This window comes from Terrapene carolina, unplaced genomic scaffold, assembly GCF_002925995.2.
Source record: "Terrapene carolina triunguis isolate 2854851 unplaced genomic scaffold, T_m_triunguis-2.0 Scaffold66, whole genome shotgun sequence".
Taxonomy (NCBI): Eukaryota; Metazoa; Chordata; order Testudines; family Emydidae; genus Terrapene; species Terrapene triunguis.
In genome coordinates, this window is record NW_020664417.1 from 62,002,222 (window position 1) to 62,023,374 (window position 21,153).

General features: G+C 39.1%; 1 protein-coding gene across 1 annotated transcript in view; it reads right to left on the bottom strand.

The window, feature by feature from the left end:
• The window catches only part of FAM114A1 (family with sequence similarity 114 member A1), a 58,878-nt gene that overhangs the window by 33,734 nt on the left and 3,991 nt on the right, over positions 1–21,153 (bottom strand). Inside the window, exons 2-6 of the mRNA XM_024209951.3 lie at positions 18,808–19,154; positions 17,136–17,223; positions 4,039–4,158; positions 3,764–3,870; positions 1,308–1,442 (exon numbers count right to left, since the gene is read on the bottom strand). Coding sequence (XP_024065719.2) covers positions 1,308–1,442; positions 3,764–3,870; positions 4,039–4,158; positions 17,136–17,223; positions 18,808–19,146 — 789 coding nt within the window. The 5' untranslated portion in view covers positions 19,147–19,154. The remainder of the gene's footprint in view (positions 1–1,307; positions 1,443–3,763; positions 3,871–4,038; positions 4,159–17,135; positions 17,224–18,807; positions 19,155–21,153) is intronic.

The window sequence follows — 21,153 nt, forward strand, 5'->3', positions numbered from 1 at the left end:
CCCATGCAACTAGCTGGTTTCATGTAGATGTGTATTTTTGCAGACACAGCTGTAGTCCAGTGTTTGAAAAATTGGTTCTTACCATCTAGATGACTTTCTTCAGATCATAAATTTTCAGTCAGATCATATTTTGAGTCTACACTACTTGAGAGAGTCCCCTTTATTGCCAGAGTTGCAATATTACATTGTGAAGTGCCTTGGAATGCTTTACAAGAAACACATTACCCAAAACTAAGCCCTGATCTTGCAATCAGATCCATGTAGAAACTTCAACTGCAGTACTGGGGTCGTAGTATTTTATGGCTATACATATTTCTTTTTTAACAGTAATGGCCATTTGGAGCATTGCTCAAGTAGATATAGGTAAAGTGTATAATTATGTAATTTGCTTAGCATGGATTAGTTTGCTTTTGATCTGTTCTAACAGTATCATTCTGTTTCTGCTTACAGTGGTAGATGTTAAAAATGAAACATCTTATTGAGAGAAAAATATCTCACCGCAATATTACATTCTACAAACAGGAAAATACTGTGGTAATATAAAGGCTTCCTTTTAATGTCTACTGCTATAGGATTTCCCTTAACCTTACTACATATAGGTTTTATGCTACCTAGGTCTATCTGTGTTTATTCACACACACACACACACACACACACACACACTTTATTGATGAAATTCTATTGCAGTTAGCAAAAGTAGTAAGCAGTTACTGAACATCTGTACCGGGAGAGCTAAAGTAACTGGTACTGGCAATGATTATATTCAGATTATACTGTTACAAGGTCTCTGAATCTTTGAAGACACAAATCATAACTTGACTCATATGGTAAGGGCATGGTGCATTGCTGTTGAGTATGCTGTTTCCCTAGATGATAGTATTAATTTAAAAGGATATAAGTAATAATTTTTTACTGCTTTAATTTTTTCCCCAATAAAATAAATGCTATATTCCACTATTACTCATTCCCCAGGAAAGCACTACAACTATGTATGTATTGGTGTGAATACAGATTTATAACTATTAAGAAAACATTAAGGGTGTGAGCACTTCTCCAGAGTACGTTTATCACCTGACACAGTATCTTATGAAAATCGGTAATTGCACATCCTTGCTTATATGCAAGTGCTGATTTTACAAAATATATTAATTTGCAGTCCTGCAGAGAACAAAGTGGAGCTGACACAATGCATAATTTTTATTTTGATAGGTCTAACTATACTAAATTAACCCTACTACTGATGCAAATGAAATTCTTGTTCAGTAATCTGCAACTGCACTAACAAAGAGGGTTTGAAGCAATCCAACCTGAGATAAGGAAACTGTTCTTTCCATCAGTATTTTGGTTCTCTTAAATCCAGGATCACTTTCTGCCAGGACATTCATGGTTTTCTTGCCGATAAATTCCAAAGCATCTAGACCACCTGTCAAAACACTTTTTCCCTGCACATAAAACAATGCAGTGTGGTTATTTAACTTTATGTTAATAAGAAATTGTAAAAAAACACTGGTTCTGCTGACGCTGACTTTGAATTTTTAACTCCCTAAAGTTTCTCCACCCTTACAAATAATAGGATTTATGACTTCATCAATCATCTCACTTTGCTTTGAATCCATTTTCCAGGAGAAAAAGTACTATACAAAGGTTTTATAATTAACTTATTTTGAATGATATTTAATAGCTTGATGTCAATAAGAAATATGCCCAATAGCAATTCTCTTAATAAATTAAATAATAATAATCAGAGAATAAAGCCATATTTACTTTGTATACATGGATGGTTCATCTTTTCCTTTAAATGGCATGCAGTGGGTCAGTGCAAATTTTAGGTACAAAAGGTTCCTTTGAAGTTAAGGACCCTTATGAAAGGAGCTCACCTCACTCGTGTAACTGAGTTTTTTTTTTCATTTGACAGCTGCAATGAACTGCTACATGGGAGATTCACTCACATGAAGCCATTGATTCTATGTCCTCTCACGAGCTTTATTCATCTCTCTCATTGGTTCAGCTACATGGAAGAAGAACCTACACTGGCTAACTGTTCTGTCTGTAGCCTAGACTCTATGTCTGGCAGCTTCTCAAATGAGGAGCTGAACATGGAAAACTTTACAGAGGTCTCAGCAGTCAAGACTGCCTCTGTTCTCAGTATTAGAACATTGAAGGAAACTTTTTTCAACAAGAGGCAGAAGTCACTACATTACCATGAGGAACCTGAACTGTCCTGTTTCTTCTTGATACCATTTGTTACCTTGATATGATGGCCTTCACCACCCACATGGACAGCTCTAACTTTCCAGCTCTCCCTCCTAATTCTCCCACTTGCAGACTGGCTTCCCCATGGAGCTCAGGCAGTCTCACCCAAACCCACCACCAGCAAATCGTAGGTAGCTACAACCTCACTGACTCTGTGACCCTCACTGCAGCCCTCGGGGAGTGGTCAATGGAAATCTTCCCATGTTCCCAGAATCTTTGACATTAAAGCGAAGTTATTCATGGCATGCTTCGAATGGGCTGGACAATCATTGAAAGGGAACATCACCCTCACCAGTTTTGCACAAAGGAAACCCTGCCATCTATGCTTCCTGGATGCTGCCTGCAATTTTCTGCAATCCTATGCTAGAGCACCACGCAAAAGAGTTCAAAGGAAAATGACTGTAGAGGTAGCATTTTATACACACTGAAAGGAACAAGGCAAGATGTGGATGGATATTGGAGAGGTAAAATGGAGGAAGCAACAGGATTAGGCAAAAGCTGGGATATAGGGGAGTAGAGGGAAGAAGAGAATGAAATGTAATGTTTAGGTTTTGAGCCTGGATCACAAGGAATATGGAAAGGACAATGGTAATAATGGATAAGGGAGGAAAGATGAATAGTTAGTTCAAATTTTGCCATGTTGAGTTTGAGATGGCACCAAGATATCCAGAGAGCAGTGTCAAAGAGACAGTTTGAGCTGTGAGACTAGGCAAGGAGGGAGAGGCTGGGGCTAGAGAAGAAAAGGAATCATTTAGTAAAAGTTTTGAACCAAGCAAATGTAGGATTGTCTTGTTTTATCTGCCAGCAAAAATATCAGAAACCCTCCTCTCAAAGTTAATCACAAAGGACTTGATTTTAATAAAATCACGAGAGCACCACACCTTCATATGACTCCCAAGACTTTGCATAGACATACACAGTGCACCAGCCAGAATTTTTTTTAAACTAAGTCTAGTCCCAAATGTTCACTCAAAGGTCACGTCTACACTTTGAGCTAGCGATGTGATTCCCAGCTCACATACACATACTCGCGCTAGCTCAATGAGAGCCAGCGCAAGTATAAACAGTAGTGGAGCCATGGTAGCATGGGCAGCAGATGCAGTGGCATGGTTCAAAACCAGGCTGAATACAAACTCACCTGAACCTCGTGGGTAGGTCTCAGCATTGCTAAGCTGTGCCTCTGCTGCCACTGCCCGTGCTACTGCAGCTACGCTACTGTTTATAGGTGCACTAGCTCTCATCGAGCTAGTCTGAATACGTGTACTTAAGCTGGGAATTGCACCCCTAGCTCGCAGTGTAGGTGTAGCCTAAATTGGTTACTTTCTTTGATATACTTGAAACTTTATATTGAGCTAGTTATTTTTGCGTAAAAGTGTCATTGTAGATCTGTGGTTCAAAAACTGTTTTTCAAACAGTCATACAACTCCCAAACCCTCGTCTTCAAATGTGACTTGCAATTAGAGGGCACGAAGGAGAACTTCAGAAGACAAGACACATTGGAGTTACTCACTGTGTTCTGTACAGCATTAGTGATTGTTGACAGCATCCCACGAGATCCAGATGAAGGCGAAGAGGGTGAAACCCCAATGGAGCTCTGGTCTGGGGCATCGTTGGAATCTAATAAAATGAAAAAGAGCCAGGCACAACGTATCTTCAACACTGTGTTATTTTCAACAAATCACAATGAACGGGATTCTGTCACCAAAATCTTTGAATTTCCTAAATTGTATACATTTGATAATTTGTCAAAATGTTTTGTTCAACTTGGACTAATAAGCTACTTACTGATCCCTGGTATTTTGCTCTCAGTTGTGGCAGGTTGTGCGCCTTCTGAAGATGTTGAACTCACATTATGAATTCTTAGAGTGGCTCCTGCTTTTTCCTTTACTGCAGTTAATCCATGACCTGTAATGGTACAAATATATTTTAGATGCAATTATGCATGTGTCTGTGATTTGGAAACACTCTTATTACTAGTAACAAGGCATAATATTTAATGCTTAGTAAATACATCAATTAAAAATTAGGTGAAACTCACAAAATATGAAGCCTACTACATCTGCTTAACTTATTTTCTAGGTCAGAAAAGCCAGCTAGACCTTCATTTACTCACTAGTTATATTAACACATTTCAAACTCGTGTCCTGTATGTTAATTGAGCAGAAATGATGAAACTGAAATAGAATACAAATGATACAGGATATAGACCATTGTAAATCTTGTTACTGTGACAGAGAGGGGTAAATTTAGTGCTCAATCTTTCAAAGTACTGAGTGCCTTCAGCGCTGATTAACTAAAATGGGAATTGAGGGTGCTCTGTGCCTCCCAGGGCTGGGGCTTAAGTGGAATTCAGATATTTCATAAGAATGGATGGCCATATTGGATCACATCAATGGTCCATCTAGCCCAATATCCTGTCTTCCGACAGTGGCCAGTGCCAGATTCTTCAGAGGGAATGAACAGAACAGTTATTGAGTGATATATCCGCTGTCATCCAGTCCCACTTTCTGGCTGTCCGAGGTTTAGGGACACCTGGTGCATAGGGTTGTATCTCTGACCATCTTGGCTAATACCCATTGATAGACCCATCCTCCAGGAACTTATGCAGTTCTTTTTTGAACTCTGTTAATAGTCTTGGCCTTTACTATATCCCCTGGCAATGAGTTCCACAGATTGACTGTGCGTTATGTGAAGAAGTGCTTCCTTGTGTTTGTTCTAAACTTGCTGCCTATTAATTTCATTGGTTGACCCCTGGTTCTTGAGTTATGTGAATGGGCAAATAACACTTAATTATTCACTTTCTCCACACCAGTCATGATTTTATAGACCTCTCTCATATCCCCCCTTAGTCATCTCTTTTCTGTCTTTTTAATCTCTCCTCATATGGAGGCTGTTCCATACCCCAATCATTTTTGTTGCCCTTTTCTGAACCTTTTCCAATTCTAATATATCTTTTTGAGATGAGGTGACCAAAACTGCATGCAGTATTCAAGGTGTGGGCATATCAAAGATTTACATAGTGGCATTATGATATTTTCTGTCTTATTATCTATCCTGTTCTTAATGGTTCCTAACATTGTTAGCTTTTTTGACTGCTGCTGCACTCTGAGCAGATGTTTTCATCGAACTATCCACAATGACTCCAAGATCTCCTTCATGAGTGAAAACACCTAATTTAGACCCCATCATTTTGTATGTATCATTGGGATTATTTTTCCAGTGTGCATTACTTTGCACTTATCAAGATTGAATTTTATCTGTCATTTTGTTGCCCAGTCACCCACTTTTGGGAGATTCCTCTGTAACTCTTCGCAGTCAATTTTGGACTTAACCATCTTGAGCAACTTAGTATCATCTGTAAACTTTGCCACCTGTTTACCCCCTTTTCCAGATCATTAATGAATATGTTGACTGGCACAGGTGCCAGTACAGATCCTTGGGGGACCCTGCTATTTACCTCTCCCCATTGGGAAAACTGACCATTTATTCCTACCCTTTGTTTCCTATCTTTTAACCATATACTGGACCTTTCCTCTTATCCCTTGATTGATTACTTTGCCTAAGAGCCTTTGGTGTAGGACCTTGTCAAAGGCTTTCTGAAAGTCCAAGTACACTATATCCACTGGGTCTCCCTCCCTTGCCCACTTGCCTTCTGACACCCTCAAAGAATACAATTCATGCAATTCATCTTTTCTCCCAACATTTTTGGGGCTATCGGATTTGTTCTCAAGTGTGTTACTTGGATTGGCATTTTAGGAACACTTTCCCTAAAAGTCCTGAGAGGTGATACAAAGGAGAGTTGAGGATGCTCAGGACCTTACAGGACTAGGCTCTGAACACAGATGCAGGGCTTTCCCTTATGAACCTTTGCTCTCTAAACAATCAATCATCCCACTCTCCTGGGTTATCTTGTTGCTCTAATTTTAACCTTCAAATCATCTTCCCCCAATAATACTAACCAGCTTTCATTGTGTATGTTACCTGGGCATTTGACCTTTGGACAGGAGGAGCTCTGGTTGGATCAGGTGGCAGAAAAACAAGCATTGCACCCTCATTTAAGTAGGTATTTGGTAGGTGGTCCCATTGAAGTCAATGGGACTATTCACAACCTTAAAGGCAGGCTTAGGTAAAGGTTGTTCTTTCAAAAGCATACAGTGTTTGCCAAACTCTGCTCCTACTGGAGTCTACAGGACCAGGGTTAGGACAATGATGACAGCTTCTGAAAATCCTCTTGCATATACATTGCCGATTTGGGGCCTAAGTATGCACAAGGAGGTGTTAATGATACTGCCGCACACTTATGCTTCTCTGCCATCAGCTAAGTTGTCATGAGTTAAAAAGCTGTGATGTGAAAAATCAATCTAGAAAACAAATCAAAGACATTTCTAGAAATCTAAAACAAACACAATTGTAGGTGTTTATTAAATATTGTCCATATTCCCTAAGATTGGGAACTGCATGCATTTTATAAATTAAAAAATGAGTTTTTCCAGAGTTATTTTGATTACTGCAAAACAGTTCATCAGTAGCTAGAGTACAGTACAGTATTTATATGCATCTGGGGTATCCAATTAGAGAGAGATGCAACAAACCATTGTGATTGAGGGTGGAGTGGAGGGAAGATTTGCTGCATGGTTCTGTGATCGCCACATGGATTACTCATGAGATGCTCTATGAATTCAATAAGTATCGTCTGGGGACTATAACATTACATAAAATAACTCCACATTGTGAAGCAGCACATTTGAGAGATCACGTGCAAGAACAGCAGAGTATCTGGGGGAAAACACAAAGTTCCAAAGTACAGAAATCTCTTACAGAACAGACCTGAAGATTGTGCTGACTATGTGAAATAACTGATTTACTATTTTATAGTTTAGTCTACGTGGGACTCTTGCATTTTACATTGAAACAATGAGACTTGGCAGCTTAGAATTTTGATTTGTCACAACAAGATGGTTGAAATGATCTTTGCCTCTTTTTTCCTGTCTCACAAACTGTAGTTGTATGTCAAACTGTGCATGGTTAGTTAGGCTACCAGCAATGAAACTGTGAGTCAACAGAGTTATTGCAGAGTGGAGTTCTACTTTATCTTTCCCTAGCCTGCTGTGCATTTTAATTGGTTCAATGAAAATATTATTAGCATTAGTAAATTCATGATTCATTATTTTTATTGACCAACTTTCTGGGACTGTTTAAGTAATTGTTAATTTGTGCTTGTAAACTAATATAGCTAGATACTCTATGTTGCATTCGTTAGCATTTCTATTATTTATATTTTTACAAAAGGGGAATCCAAAAGAAATTTCAATTACTTTTTTTTCTACTGAGTCATAAAATTGTATTCACCTTCTTTTGAGATTATGACAAAATATTGCAGACAAATCAATATATCATTTAAAAAAATATTAACTGCACATAGGAAGGGTGTGCAGGGGTTTTTTTAGGTTGATTTTCCAGTTTCCTTACATAAAAATGATGTTTTGTTTTTTCTTACATTTTGAAATGCTGGCCTGAAAAATATGCTTATGGCTTTTCAGCTATGCTTACACCTTCAAGAAAATGAGCATGCATATTTTGGTGGTGTATTGATATTTACATTATGAGAATTCAGCATTTGCAGAACTGTACCTCTAGCTTTCATGCACCGCAGAACTGTGAGCCAATAATTCAGGGAAACTGGATGAGGTTTTGCTGAACTAAGCTCTGAGCTAAGCACCTCTGACTATAACACAAGAAGCCGATTAGCTCAGAGTAGCGCAGCTGGGGCATGTCATCATTGTTGAGGATGTACATGAATGAAGAAAAGCACAAACATTGTGAAAATACAAATTGTTTTAGAATGTGAGCATGACAGACATTCAAATGAAAAATTATTTGTTACTTTAACAACATGGAAACGGGAGGGCTCTCGATGGTTCTGTGTTTTAGAGATGAAGACTTACTGATTTTGTTTTACAAAGTGGTGTCATATTTACGCAGATATTACAAATACAGTATCTTCTGACAAAATTAGTGACTCTTTTCTGTCCACCCTCTCTCCATCTGTTTCCTAATTAAATTTGTGGCTTTGTCTCCACTTCCTTCATCTAACTGTCTCAAAGACAGAGGAGCGTCTCTTGGGTGAGGGGAGCATCTTTCAGTATTCCTGTCATTTTGGAGAAAAACTCTGCTTGGGGTAGTTTTTCTTGTTTTGTTTTTTGGTTGGTTGATTTGTTTGTTACAAAGTTAGAGGGTTTTGATTAGCAGGGGAAGGTGTTTGTGTAGAATGTTGTCACTGTCATTCTTGCTACAGTGGAAAGGCTTTTTCAAAGAGGAAGGTTTTGCAACATATCCTAAAGACGGTCAGCTCTGCATTTGACTGATCACCTCTGGAAATTTGTACCAAAGTCAGATCCCCTAGATCAAGAACACTTTGTCCCCAGCTCTGACACTTCATCCCAGGCTTCGTGATCTTCATGGTCCCAGAGGCATAGTGCTTAATTTGTGCCAGGGCTTGCCAGAGCTGAGCTCCGACACCTCTGGGCTTGGCAGTTCAGAACTCGGGCACCTCTGGGCTTGCTGCATCAATTATGAATATAAAAAAATTGCTTGAGCCCCAGCACCTCTTTCATTACAAATTAAGCATTGCAGAGGAGTGCAACTGTTGCAGACATTCATATGTTGAATTTTGATCTTTACAACAGCTGGAGCATGATCCATTTAATATGTCAAAGATTAGGCCCAAGGCCTAAAATTGGCATCTGAAACTGGCTGGGAGCCAGCAGAGGGAATTGAGCATGGTCTGATGTGCTCACAGCAACCTCAACCATAGAAGAAGACAGTATATGCAGAACAGTGCTGCCCCCTGGTTCATATCTAGAAATACATGGCATCACAGCATGCTCAGCCTCAACGCCGCTACTGATTCCTCATGGATTTTATGGTCCAGGTCAAAACTGCCCTCTGTGTTTTTAAAACTCTTCAAGGACACACTCCTGGGCTCAATTCTGATCACAGTTACACCATTATGTAAATCAGGAGTAAGTCCATTTAAAACAGGAAGTGAGATCAGATTCAGGCCCCATGTATGTCCTTATTCCAAAAGATATTTATATGTATATGTTTTTATAAAACAGCAACAAAATGGCAGATGAAATTCAATGTTGATAAATGCAAAGTAATGCACATTGGAAAACATAATGCCAACTATACATGTAAAATGATGGGGTCTAAATTAGCTGTTACCACTCAAGAAAGAGATCTTGGAGTCATTGTGGATAGTTCTCTGAAAACACCCACTCAAAGTGCAGCGGCAGTCAAAAAAAGCTAACAGAATGCTGAGAATCATTAGGAAAGGGATAGATAATAAAACAGAAAATATCATATTGCCTCTATGGTACGCCCACATCTTGAATACTGTGTGCAGATCTGGTCATCCCATCTCAAAAAAGACACACTGAAATTGGAAAAGGTAAAGAAAAGGGCAACAAAAATTATTGAGGTCTGGAACAGCTTCCATATGAGGAGAGATTAATAAGACTGGGACTTTTCAGCTTAGAAAAGAGAAGACTAAGAGGGGATATGAAAGAGCTCTATAAAATCATGAATGGTGTGAAGAAAGTAAATAAGGAAGTGTTGTTTCCTCCTTCTCATAACACAAGAACAACAGGTCACCAAATGAAATTAATAGGCAGCAGGTTTAAAACAAACAAAAGGAAGTATTTCTTCACACAACGCACAGTCAGCCTGTGGAACTCTTTGCTAGAGGATGTTGTGAAAGCCAAGCCTATTACAGGGTTAAGAAAAGAACTGGATAAGTTCATGGAGGATAGGTCCATCAGTGGCTATTAGCAAAATCAAGCTCTGAAGTGTCCCTAGCCAGTAGCGTAGCTGGGGGGGAGCGGTGGAGCGGCTGCTCCCTCACCGAGCACAAGTGGAGCCTTTTTAATTTTACTCACCCGGGAGCGGAAAAAAAAAAAAAAAGGCGCCACCCGCTGCAGTGCTTTTACTGACGGGGCGGCGCTCCGGGTCTTCGGCGGCACATCGGCGGTGGGCCCTTCACTCGCTCCGGGTGTCTTCGGCGGCACTGAAGCTTCATCGCTCTCCCACTTACCTCCACCTGGCTACGCCACTGTCCCTAGCCTCTGCTTGCCAGAAGTTGGGAATGGGTGAAAGGGGATGGATCACTTGATGATTAGCTGTTCTGTTCATTCCCTCTGAAGCACCTGGCATTGGCCACACTGTCGGAAGACAGGATATTGGGCTAGATGGACCATTGGTCTGACTCAGTAAGGCTGTTCTTATGTTCTTAATTGACATGAAGGGCTGTAAACTGTATCAGTGATTCTCAACCTTTTCTATACCACGACTCCATGTTACAAGAGAAAAAATATTTCATGCTCCATGTAGCCACAAAGAAAGGGAAGATGGCTGCAACCCCCTGAAATCTGTTCAGGACTACCAGGTTGCGAAGCATGAACTTTATTAAATGTCCTTATAATGTAAGAACTGTAAAAAATGTGTTATTTTTACAGCAGCTAAATCATGTGTGTTATTTCCAAAGCAGTTTTTAACATCCATGTTATTTCAGTCTTAAACACATCATGCCTAATCAGCTTTAATTTATGTAATGAAAAAGATATTTTCTGAAGAGATTAAGTTGTCTATTTTATGACCACACAAGGTATGAGCATAACATCCAGCCTTCACAGTTGATGTTATTCTTTATTCTGCAACAAGGGAATAATGTATTTAGGGAAAGGAACAGCTTTTCACAGCATCTCAATGTTTCAGTTTCACATAATTTCAGGCATTTCCACTTCTGTTCAACACATAATGAAATTTAAGCTATGTAACACTGATTACTACACATACCTATGAACCACTCATGCATACAGTGATATCAGCAAGCTACATTTCATTTTGTCATACCGAATGACAGAAAGACATCAGGCAGCACAAAGAAAAGGTTTATGGTGGTTGATATTTTGTGTACTGTTATGCAGGATTAAGAACTGGAAGAGGAATACACACATGCACAAAATAATCAAGATAGCAGAATACGGAATATGAGTATGTGTAAAGAGACACATTATTCAGCTCTCTAATATTAATTAATTGATAATTCAAGTTAAACAGTGGCAGAATAGAAACCCAAATATTTTTTCACTGTATTATGGCATATTAATGGATGTGCAAGTTTAAACATGGGCATCTGATTTTTACAACTTATGTAGTGTGTTGTGCACATATGCCACAAATTAGGGAATTGGCTTTGGTAGGATATGAAGCCAGTCCAACATCATAAGTGAAGCAAATATGTAACTTATGTAATGCACTAATATAAGCAATAAAACATTTGGATGCACTATTGTTGATTCATTAAAAACATGACCGTTTTAGAGAGGGAGGGGGAAAGGGCAAAGAAAATGGATATATTTGTGACACCATGAAATGTTATGCTGTTCACGCCATAGTGGGACTGATTCTCTTCTCAGTGACTTCAATAGAGCTACTCTTGATTTACGCTGTTGCCAGCAAGGAGAGACTCAGACCCAGCATGCTTTTAAACAAAAATCTTCTTACCTCATTAAATGGCAACCTACTTCATTCTTTCTCCCATAGCCTCAAACATTTAATTAGTGTGACATCTAGTGTCAAATACTGACCATGGTTCAGGCTGTAAGTGTTACCAATCAAAAGGCATTATGAAAGCTTTTTGTTTAGCACCATGTCACCGACATCAATACCAGTGGGGATGCTGAGAAGAGGGGGAGCCCAACAAGACCAGATAAATGTCAAGGTTACTTTGGAGATGAAAGACATTTTCTTAAAAAAAACAATTGTTTGTATATGTCGAAATAATTAAGTAGAGAAAGAAGATTGAATCCACACAGAAACTGCTGCTAGAAACCAACAACAATACTAAGCAAATTACTGCCATACTGTAAAAATGCTAATCTGTTTGGAAGTGCTAAATCAGGGCTTGAAGGATAATGAAACCGACAGGGATGAACATCCATTTCAGTCATCCTTGAGAAGAGCTGTTAGCCCCTTAAAATGTTAACTGGTCAATCACAACTGTGCAACCATTTCAGCTACTTTTACAAAGAACAATTTATAACAAATAAAGCAAAGGACAGTAAACATTTGTCATGCTTGACTGGGAACAAGCAAGTCTGTTACAGAAATGAGATTACTAAGAAATAGCAAAGTCCAAATCTAAGATGTTGCTGCTAGTTTTAGTATGAGAAAAGTGGCTCTGTTCTTGGCACTTGCTACATTAAGGGAATGAGCAACATTCAAGTGGATTGCATCATGTGATGTCTGTTTTCTGTTATATTGGAACGGATGGAAGAGGAAATGTGGGATGAATTACTCAGCTACTCAGAATATTTTTAAGGAGAATAATAAATATTCAATAAAAAGAAGATACATTGCAAAGATTCCCCACTGATAGTATAAAAAGTTTTGCACCATTTCCTCTCTATATAGGAATTATAATACTGCTCAGATCTGTGGTCCATCTAGTCCAATATCCTGTCTCTGACAGTGGACAGCAATAAATACTTTAGAGTTGGGAGCAAAAATTCCTATAATGGATAATTAAGAAATAGCCTGTTTGTAGGGGGAATTTCTTCCTAACCCCAAGTAAGCAGAGTCTGACTTACGCCTGGAAGCATGGGGGCTTATATCTCATATAACAATGTTTCAATTTTATCTAGGTAACTTTGAGTATTCATCCATAAAAATGTCTAATCCTTTTCTAAACCCTTGGATACGAAGCTCTTGGTCCCAATTATATCTGGTGGCAGTGAGTTTGACAGGTCAATTATGTGTTTAAAAAAAGTATTTCCTTTTACTAGTTTTAAATGTGCTTACTTTCAATTTCATTGACTGTCCCCTTGTTCTTCTACTATGAGAAAAGGTAACTATGAGGGTAAGTATAAAATGATAGGGTTAGAAGGGACTGCAAGGGACATATAGACTAACCCCCTAATCTAATCATCTAATGGTATGTTACAAGAACATTATTAAAGTTGCAAAGACAAGCACACTTACATTAGGAAATACTAGAATACAGGTTGCCTGTGTAGCCTTATTTCAGCACCCTAGGAAACTGGATTATGATACTGTCTTCATTACATGCTATTTTTTCCACAGGATCCCTGCCTCATTCAGTGCATGGGATGGATGGTGCTCTCTTTAATGATCAGTTATTCAATATTTTGTTTTCTCCTCATTCTTCAAAGTGTGGCCCCATGTCTTACTTACTGTACACTCTTCATACCTTGATCTGAAGACATATTTATTAATTTCCTAATGGGTTTTTCTGTAGTTCTCTTCACTATAGTATCTGAGTACTTTATTAATATTATTAATTAATTTATTTTCACAACACCCTGTAAGGTTACGGCGTGGTATTATCCCCATTTTATAGATGGGGAACTGTGGCACAGAGAGATTAAAGTCAAAAATATCTACTAGTTTTGGGTATCCAATCTGAGATGCCCAACACTTGATTTTTTCAGAATACAGAGCACTGTATTGCACTTTATATATTCAAAGCACAGTTCCCAATTCTTCAGCTGCAGTGGTGAGTGCTCAGCACTTCTGCAAATCAGACCCCAGGGTCTCAAGTCAAGCACCCAGAAAATTAGGAAATACAATTAGTGACCACATGTGAATTGTTTGGTTTAACATTACACAGGAACTGGGGCAGAGGCAGGATTAGAATCCGATTCTCCAGCGCAGCATTCAACTGCCTTAAGCATGAGACTATTCTTTCTCTTCTTGCAATCCCCTGCCTCATTCACTACACACATTCAACTTCAGAAACAAATGAAGCAGGAATCCTACAGACAATAGCCTCCTTCACTAACAACCCTGATTCATCCCTAGAGTAGGTCCATCCTGTGCACTGAAAGAGGCAGGGATCCTGTGGAAAAAATAGTATGTGATCTTGTAATTAAAGATGGTATCATAATGCATACCCACAAGGGAGATGAACTGAGTTGCAGTAGTGATAAGATTTATACCCAGTGTAGGAGAACCATTAGACAATAACCTGATCACATAGTGGAGTAAATACAGTAACTCCTCACTTAACATGCTAGTTATGTTCTTGAAAAATGCAACTTTAAGCTAAATGATTTAAGCTAATCCAATTTCCCCATAAGAATTAATATAAATAGGGGGGGTTTAAGTTCCAGGGAAATTTTTTCTGCCAGACAAAAGACATTATATACCTAAACAGTATAAGTTTTAAATAATTTTAAACAAACAATTTAACACTGTTCTCACCAATGATGATTGTGAAGCTTGGTTGAGGCAGGGGCGTAGCGGGGTCGGGGCACGGGGGCTTGCCCTGCTCCGCTCGCCGGGCATTCCAGCTGGGGAGCAGGGTCAGGGCGTGGGGCTTGCCCCATTCCACCTGCCTGGGGCTCCTGCCGGGGAGTGGGGTAGGGATGCAGGGGCTTGCTCCATTCTGCCCGCCTAGGGCTCCTGCTGGGGACCAGGGTCGAGGCGCAGGGGCTTGCCCCGTTCCGCCCTCCCGGGGTTACTGCCGGGGAGCGGACAGGGGCTTGTCCTGTTCTGCCCGCCCAGGGCTCTTGCTGGGGAGCAGTGTGGAGGCGTGGGGGCTTGCCTGCTCCCCAGCTGGAATGCCAGACAGGCGGAGCAGGACAAGCCCCCGCGCCCCAACCCTGCTCCTGGGCAGGAGCACTGTGTGGGCGAAGCGGGGGGAGCCAAACAACGTTATAAGGGAACATTGCAGGACTTTACGTTCTCTAATAGGTCAGCAACCGAATAGCAAAAACACGTTAACCAGGAAGATGTTAAGTGAGGAATTACTGTATTTCATTTAATAAAAAGACAGTGATACAGATGCATGCTAGCCATTATATCATCAAATACAGAAACTTTCTGAGCACTGTGAAAATACAGATATAATAATAGTAAGCAAGTTGGGTAATTGAAATAAGAAGACTATTGCATGACACATCTCACTTGCTTGGAAGAATGTTTTGTATTTCAGTACCCACAGGTCTCCTGGATATTCCTTGGTTATATTAAGAAATTCATAGATTCCAAAACAGAAGGGATCATTGTGAACATCTAGTCTGACCTCCTGTTTAACACAGGCCATAGAACTTCCCCCAAAGTAATTCCTAGAGCAGATCCTTTAAAAAAACATCCAATCTTTATTTAAAAATAGTCAGTGATGGAGTATCCACCATGACTCATGAAAAATTGTTCCAATGCTTCATTACTCTCACTGTCAAAAATGTATACCTTATTTCCTGTCTGAATTTGTCTAGCTGCAACTTCCAGCAGTGGGATCATTTTATACCTTTCTCTGTTAGATTGAAGAGTTGATTAGTACATATTTGTTTCCCCATGCAAGAAACTACCTATTAGAGGATTACAGTCATAGGTCAGCAGTACTTATATGAAAGACTTTGCACGTGTTATTTGTAACAGCAATGCTATTACATGTACTGTATATAAAGTATAAACATGGGAATACTGTGTTTCCTTTCTGTTCAAAGCATATACATTTTTGTTTTAATCTAACATGACTAAACTCACTGCATGCATTTCTTAAATTCCTTGAAATGCCTATTAGTTATAATCTAAATAATCATAACATACACAAAGTCCCTGCTCGTGCCATGAGCTTGCTGTTACATAGAAAATTCTCAATGTTTAATGCCTATTACTTTACATAGTTTATATTTTATTCACTTTATCAAACCTACATTAATTCAAGGAATGATAGTACATTTGGATGTTAGTAGAGCCCACTCCCAAAAATCCAGGATTTAAATGGTGATCAGTGTGAATATAATCAAATGAAAATACTGTGATTTCTCAACTATGACTCTATGATCAGCATGGGTAAAAGGTGACTTTTTAACCCTTCACTGTTTGTGAAAGATGCCAGCCAGACAGCCCAAAGAGAATGAAGAATATGAATGGGCAACAGCAGTGAAAGCTTCTCCAACCCTGTCCTCTCAATTTGCCTCAACCCTGATACCATCTTGAAGGCCTGCTCTACACTGCGGGGAGGGGGGAGGGTCGATCTAAGATACGCAACTTCAGCTATGAGAATAGCGTAGCTGAAGTCGACGTAACTTAGATCGACTTAGAATCACTTACTTCGCGTCCTCACGGTGCAGGATTGACGGCCGCCGCTCTCCCGTCGACTTTGCTTCTGCCTCTCGCCGAGCTGGAGTTCAGCAGTCGACGGGAGAGCGATCGGGGATCGATTTATCGCGTCTACACTACACGCGATAAATCGATCCCTGATAGATCGATCGCTACCCACCGATCTGGCGGGTAGTGTAGATGTACCCGAAGAGTGGGAAGGTTAATTCAGTCTTCAAACCACTCAGTTCTTAGCCTCTCTTTTAAGACTTCCAGTAAGGATGAAAATTAGACTGGTGTCTTTGTAATATGGCACCTGAAACCACAAACTCATGTCACATAAGAAATTGATAATGTAACCTATTTTGGTCACTAGCGATTTAGGTTAGATTTGAAGTTAGAAGAGATATTAGAAGTTAAAAGAGGCTTACAATTAAAAAAAAAAGATTCAGGATCTCCTTATGCTCTCTGAAACCCAATGGATAGTTTATTGGACCTTGGACATTCCGTGAAAGCCAAAATGATTTACAAGAAGAAAATCCATCTTTCTTCCACATTACAAAGGTCATGATAGCCCAGTAATTTTGTCATTCAAATTAGGATAAGATTGCTTATAAATCTTACAAGTGTAAGCAACCACTTTGACATTAATTGTTGCCTTTAAGAGCATTTAACCATGCCAACCTGCATTAAAACTCTGATTTAAAAGTACTTTCCAGTGATGCCACAACCTTCAATGGTCGAACACTTACCAACTGTGGCAGAGGCTGTTGACAGCAGAGATTTGCCCCACGATCCCCAAGCTCCCCATCCACTTCCTTTAGGAGAGGAGTCCAAATCCTACAGAAGAAAATATTAAGTCCACTGTCAGAAATGAATGTTACCCAAAGACAGGAGGAAAAACAACCAACACTAGAAAACAGAATCCAGCATGTAATAAATGATGACAGCAGGCAGAAAATATAATATAATTATGTTTGTGATTCAACACTAATGCCATCAGGGAATCTGTGGAAAGATAAACCCAAGAGAAGATACTGGCTTATATGCAATGGTGATGTTGCAGTGTTGCATTATTTTGCATTATTTAGTTGGCCAGGAAAACAGATTCATTAGAAAAGGTACATGTCTTATGTACTTGAACCTCTTCACCCATTTTCAAAGCAGCAGAGTAAATAATCTCTTTCCTCCAGTCCTTGGCCTACAATTCCTTGTTTGTAATTGATCAGACATCCTTTTAGTTTGCAATATAACATGAAGAAGCTGCAGAGTGTGTCCTGATTGGACATGGATTCTATTCTGCTGACATGAAAAAATAAAGTAAACAACTTTTGCTTTTACAGGTGTAGCAAACATTATATCCACAAGCAATAGCAATATTGCTACTAAAGTAAGCAGTTCTGTGCACTCAGCTGAAGTAGAAAAGAACCCTCAACAGCCAGGGATACTTTAATTTCAGATGTCTCACTGTTTTATTATGGCTAATTAACTAGAATTTTCAAAGTAGTGGGTAATAATAATATAAATAAATCAATAGTAATAATAACTGAAACATTTCAAGATTTTGTAAATGAGCTCTATGGAACATACAATAGAAATGCCATCTGATAATGGTTAAACAGATGGTGAATTGTGGCTATGACTACCAATTAGCTAAGAATAGCAAATACAGCTAGTTTAGGAAAACATCCTCTTGCTTTTGAGCTTGTGTTTGTCCATCTGTTGTGTCTTATCTTTAAAGGGCCCTATTCAGCAAAGCTTTTAAAACGTGCTTAAGTCTCACTGAACTCAATGGGATTAAGCACATACCTAAATGCTTTGCTGCATAGGGTTAGACTGGCCTTAGACTGCCATCTCTTTGGGGAAGGGACTGTCATTATTATATGTTTGTACAGTTCTATAATGTGGTCCAAATCTGATTAAGGCCTCCAGGTGCTATCACAATGTAAATTTGAAAACAAACACATTCCTAGGACATTGTATAGGATGCAAAGTCAAGAACTCAGAAATAAGGAAGCACCAATTTATAATTGCATATGTGACCCAATTCTGCCCACTTTTTGGTCCCTCCTGTGCACTGAATGAACCGGGGTGTGGGGGAAATTAAAGACTATCATAGTGCATACGCACAAGCGGGTCAAATTAATGTTACATGGGCAAATCGGACTTTTCCTAACTTTGGAGTGCTTCACTGCAACCTAAACAGTATTATTTTAACACAGATTTTTTTGTATGATTTCCTAGGTTTTTGTAAAAAATTGCCCACGATTATTTCATAGCAAGATGCTAGTGCAATGAATATATTATTTTTACAGCATCCTGTCCTTCGCACAAAGTGGGGAAACATGCTCATGATTCTGTCGTACAGAAAGCTAATTACCATCAAGGAAAGATGTTTTGGAAGAAAGAGGCAAGATTGCTTACTGGATTGCTTTGTTCATTCGGTGTCACTTCTGATCCAGGTTCAGGATCAAGGCTCACAGACTCACTGCAGTCAGTAGGTATGTTTTCAGTCACCTCTCCACTGGAAGGCTGATTTGCAATTACTTCTGCAGTCAAAGGATTTTCATTGATAACCATGTCCCCTTCTTGTCCATTACTAGTATTATGAGAAACTTGTCTCTGTTCATCTTGGAAAGACCCATGCAAGATCCCAGCTGTTTCACTGTGTTCTGCTGCATCATTAGCAAACACATCACTGCTAAGCATTGCCATTACTTCAGGTTTTCCTTCAGCGGATATTGCATCGCTTGTGTCAGACATTTTTATTTCTGTTTAAAAAAAGCAAAGAAATTAGTATATTTATATTAGCTAATCAAAGTAATTTCAAATCCCATAAACTCTTAAATGACACAAAGGCACTGAAATAGATAGCCTTCCTTGCCATGCAATTGCAGACACACAGCATGCTAATAATGACATAGAAGACTACAGAAGTCTGTGTTGTAAATTTGCAGTGTTTCATCTATAGAAATCATCAGGGTTCATTTGTGAAGGCTAGTTATAGCCCTGGATTTTGGAGGAACTCCCATCGATGTCATTGAGAGACGCAGGCAGAGATCAAGGAGAGGACATATAGTCCATGTAATGAACACTAATTGCTTCATATAAAGAAATCTTGCAGATTTAAAACCCTATATAGCCTTGTCCCAGCCTTTTTCTTTTCTTCACATTATAGACTACTAGACTCTAAGGCCAGATGGACCATCATGATCATCTAGTTTGACCTCTTGCACATTGCCAGCCACAAAACCTCACCCACACACTCCTGTAGTAGGCCCATAGCCTTTGGCTGAGTTACTGAAATTCTGTTTGCTTGTTTAGCATTGGCTTCCGCTAGGTCCCTCCCATTATCTCACCAATGCAAGTACAAGAAGAGCGCCCTCACTGTAACCCTTACCACCTGGAACAATGTTTCTAGTATCCGTCCTACATGCCATCCATATTCTAATCTCATGCGAAAACTGAATTTTTCTTTTCTACAGTCATTTTTTAAACTTTGAACCAGAACTATATTATTTAACTCTGTAAAGCATTTTCAAGTTCTATTTGTATGAAATGCTATAAAATGTATAAAATTGTGCTGCAAAAGACAAAAAGATGGTATACAGCCATCTTCACGTGATATTCCTCCTGGACTGCACCTTCTCTGTTGCACCTTCTGAGAGGCTCAATGAGATGGGATCGGAATCAGGCATAGCGAGCGTAAGCATCTGATGCACATGGAAAGCTTGAGGGAAAAGCATTTAAAGAAAAACTGAAAAACTATTAAGAATTTAGAGCAGGATATATATGCAGATGGGAAATATAGATGCATCTATTCAAACTCAGCTCTTTACTAATTACCTAGAGCCACAGGTGACATGACTTGACAATTGAGAAGTCTGTTTTACCTGCAAAGTTGCTGAGAACACAACCATATAAAGCACAACAGGGGAGAGAGCACTGGAATATAATTAATAGATTTTAAGGACAGACAGGAATACTCTGATCATCCAGTCTGACTGTATGTATAACTCAGTCCAGAGAACTTCACCCAGTAATTTTGGTAGTGAAGAGAACTGTTCTTCCTTACTACATAAGTGAACACTATTGAAATTTAGCAGTTTGTAATATCATCAGCTGCTGCAGAGAAATTATCTGAATGTAGGTCTTGAAAGACAAATGAAGGAGAACTGCTTTTCAGATATATTGGGCTTGAGTCTTCTCTCATACCAGTTTTACACAAATGTAGGAACTTTAACTCCCATGGAGTTACTTCAGATTTACAATGACAATGAGTTTTCAAATATGAATAGATACCTGTCAAGTGTACAGTTTTAGTAGACAAAGTCCTCATTTTAGGCCCAAATGTACTTCCGTCCCACACAAATCTGGTGCTCTCTCATGTTTTTAATGTTTTTTTTCCTTTGACATTTCTAATACCAGTAATTAAAGTGGCAGAAAATTTTACATGCAATAAATAAGTGAACCCCACATTCAAGCTTTTTCTGGTATATGAAGTTGGTTATATCACTCAGGAATATAATTCATTTTAACTGTTGGTAACTCGCACTTTGGGTTTTGGCTACTTGAGTTCTATGTAGACATATTTGTAATGACAGAATATACAAAGAATCTGATTGATATGATTGAAGCAGAACTGGTTGGATTCTGATCTTGCTTACACTGATGTAAATTAGAAGTGGCTTAACTGAAGAGTTAAACTGGTAGAAAACCAGAGAGGAGAGTTAATCCCTATATATCTGAAATTAAAACTTTTTCCTTCAC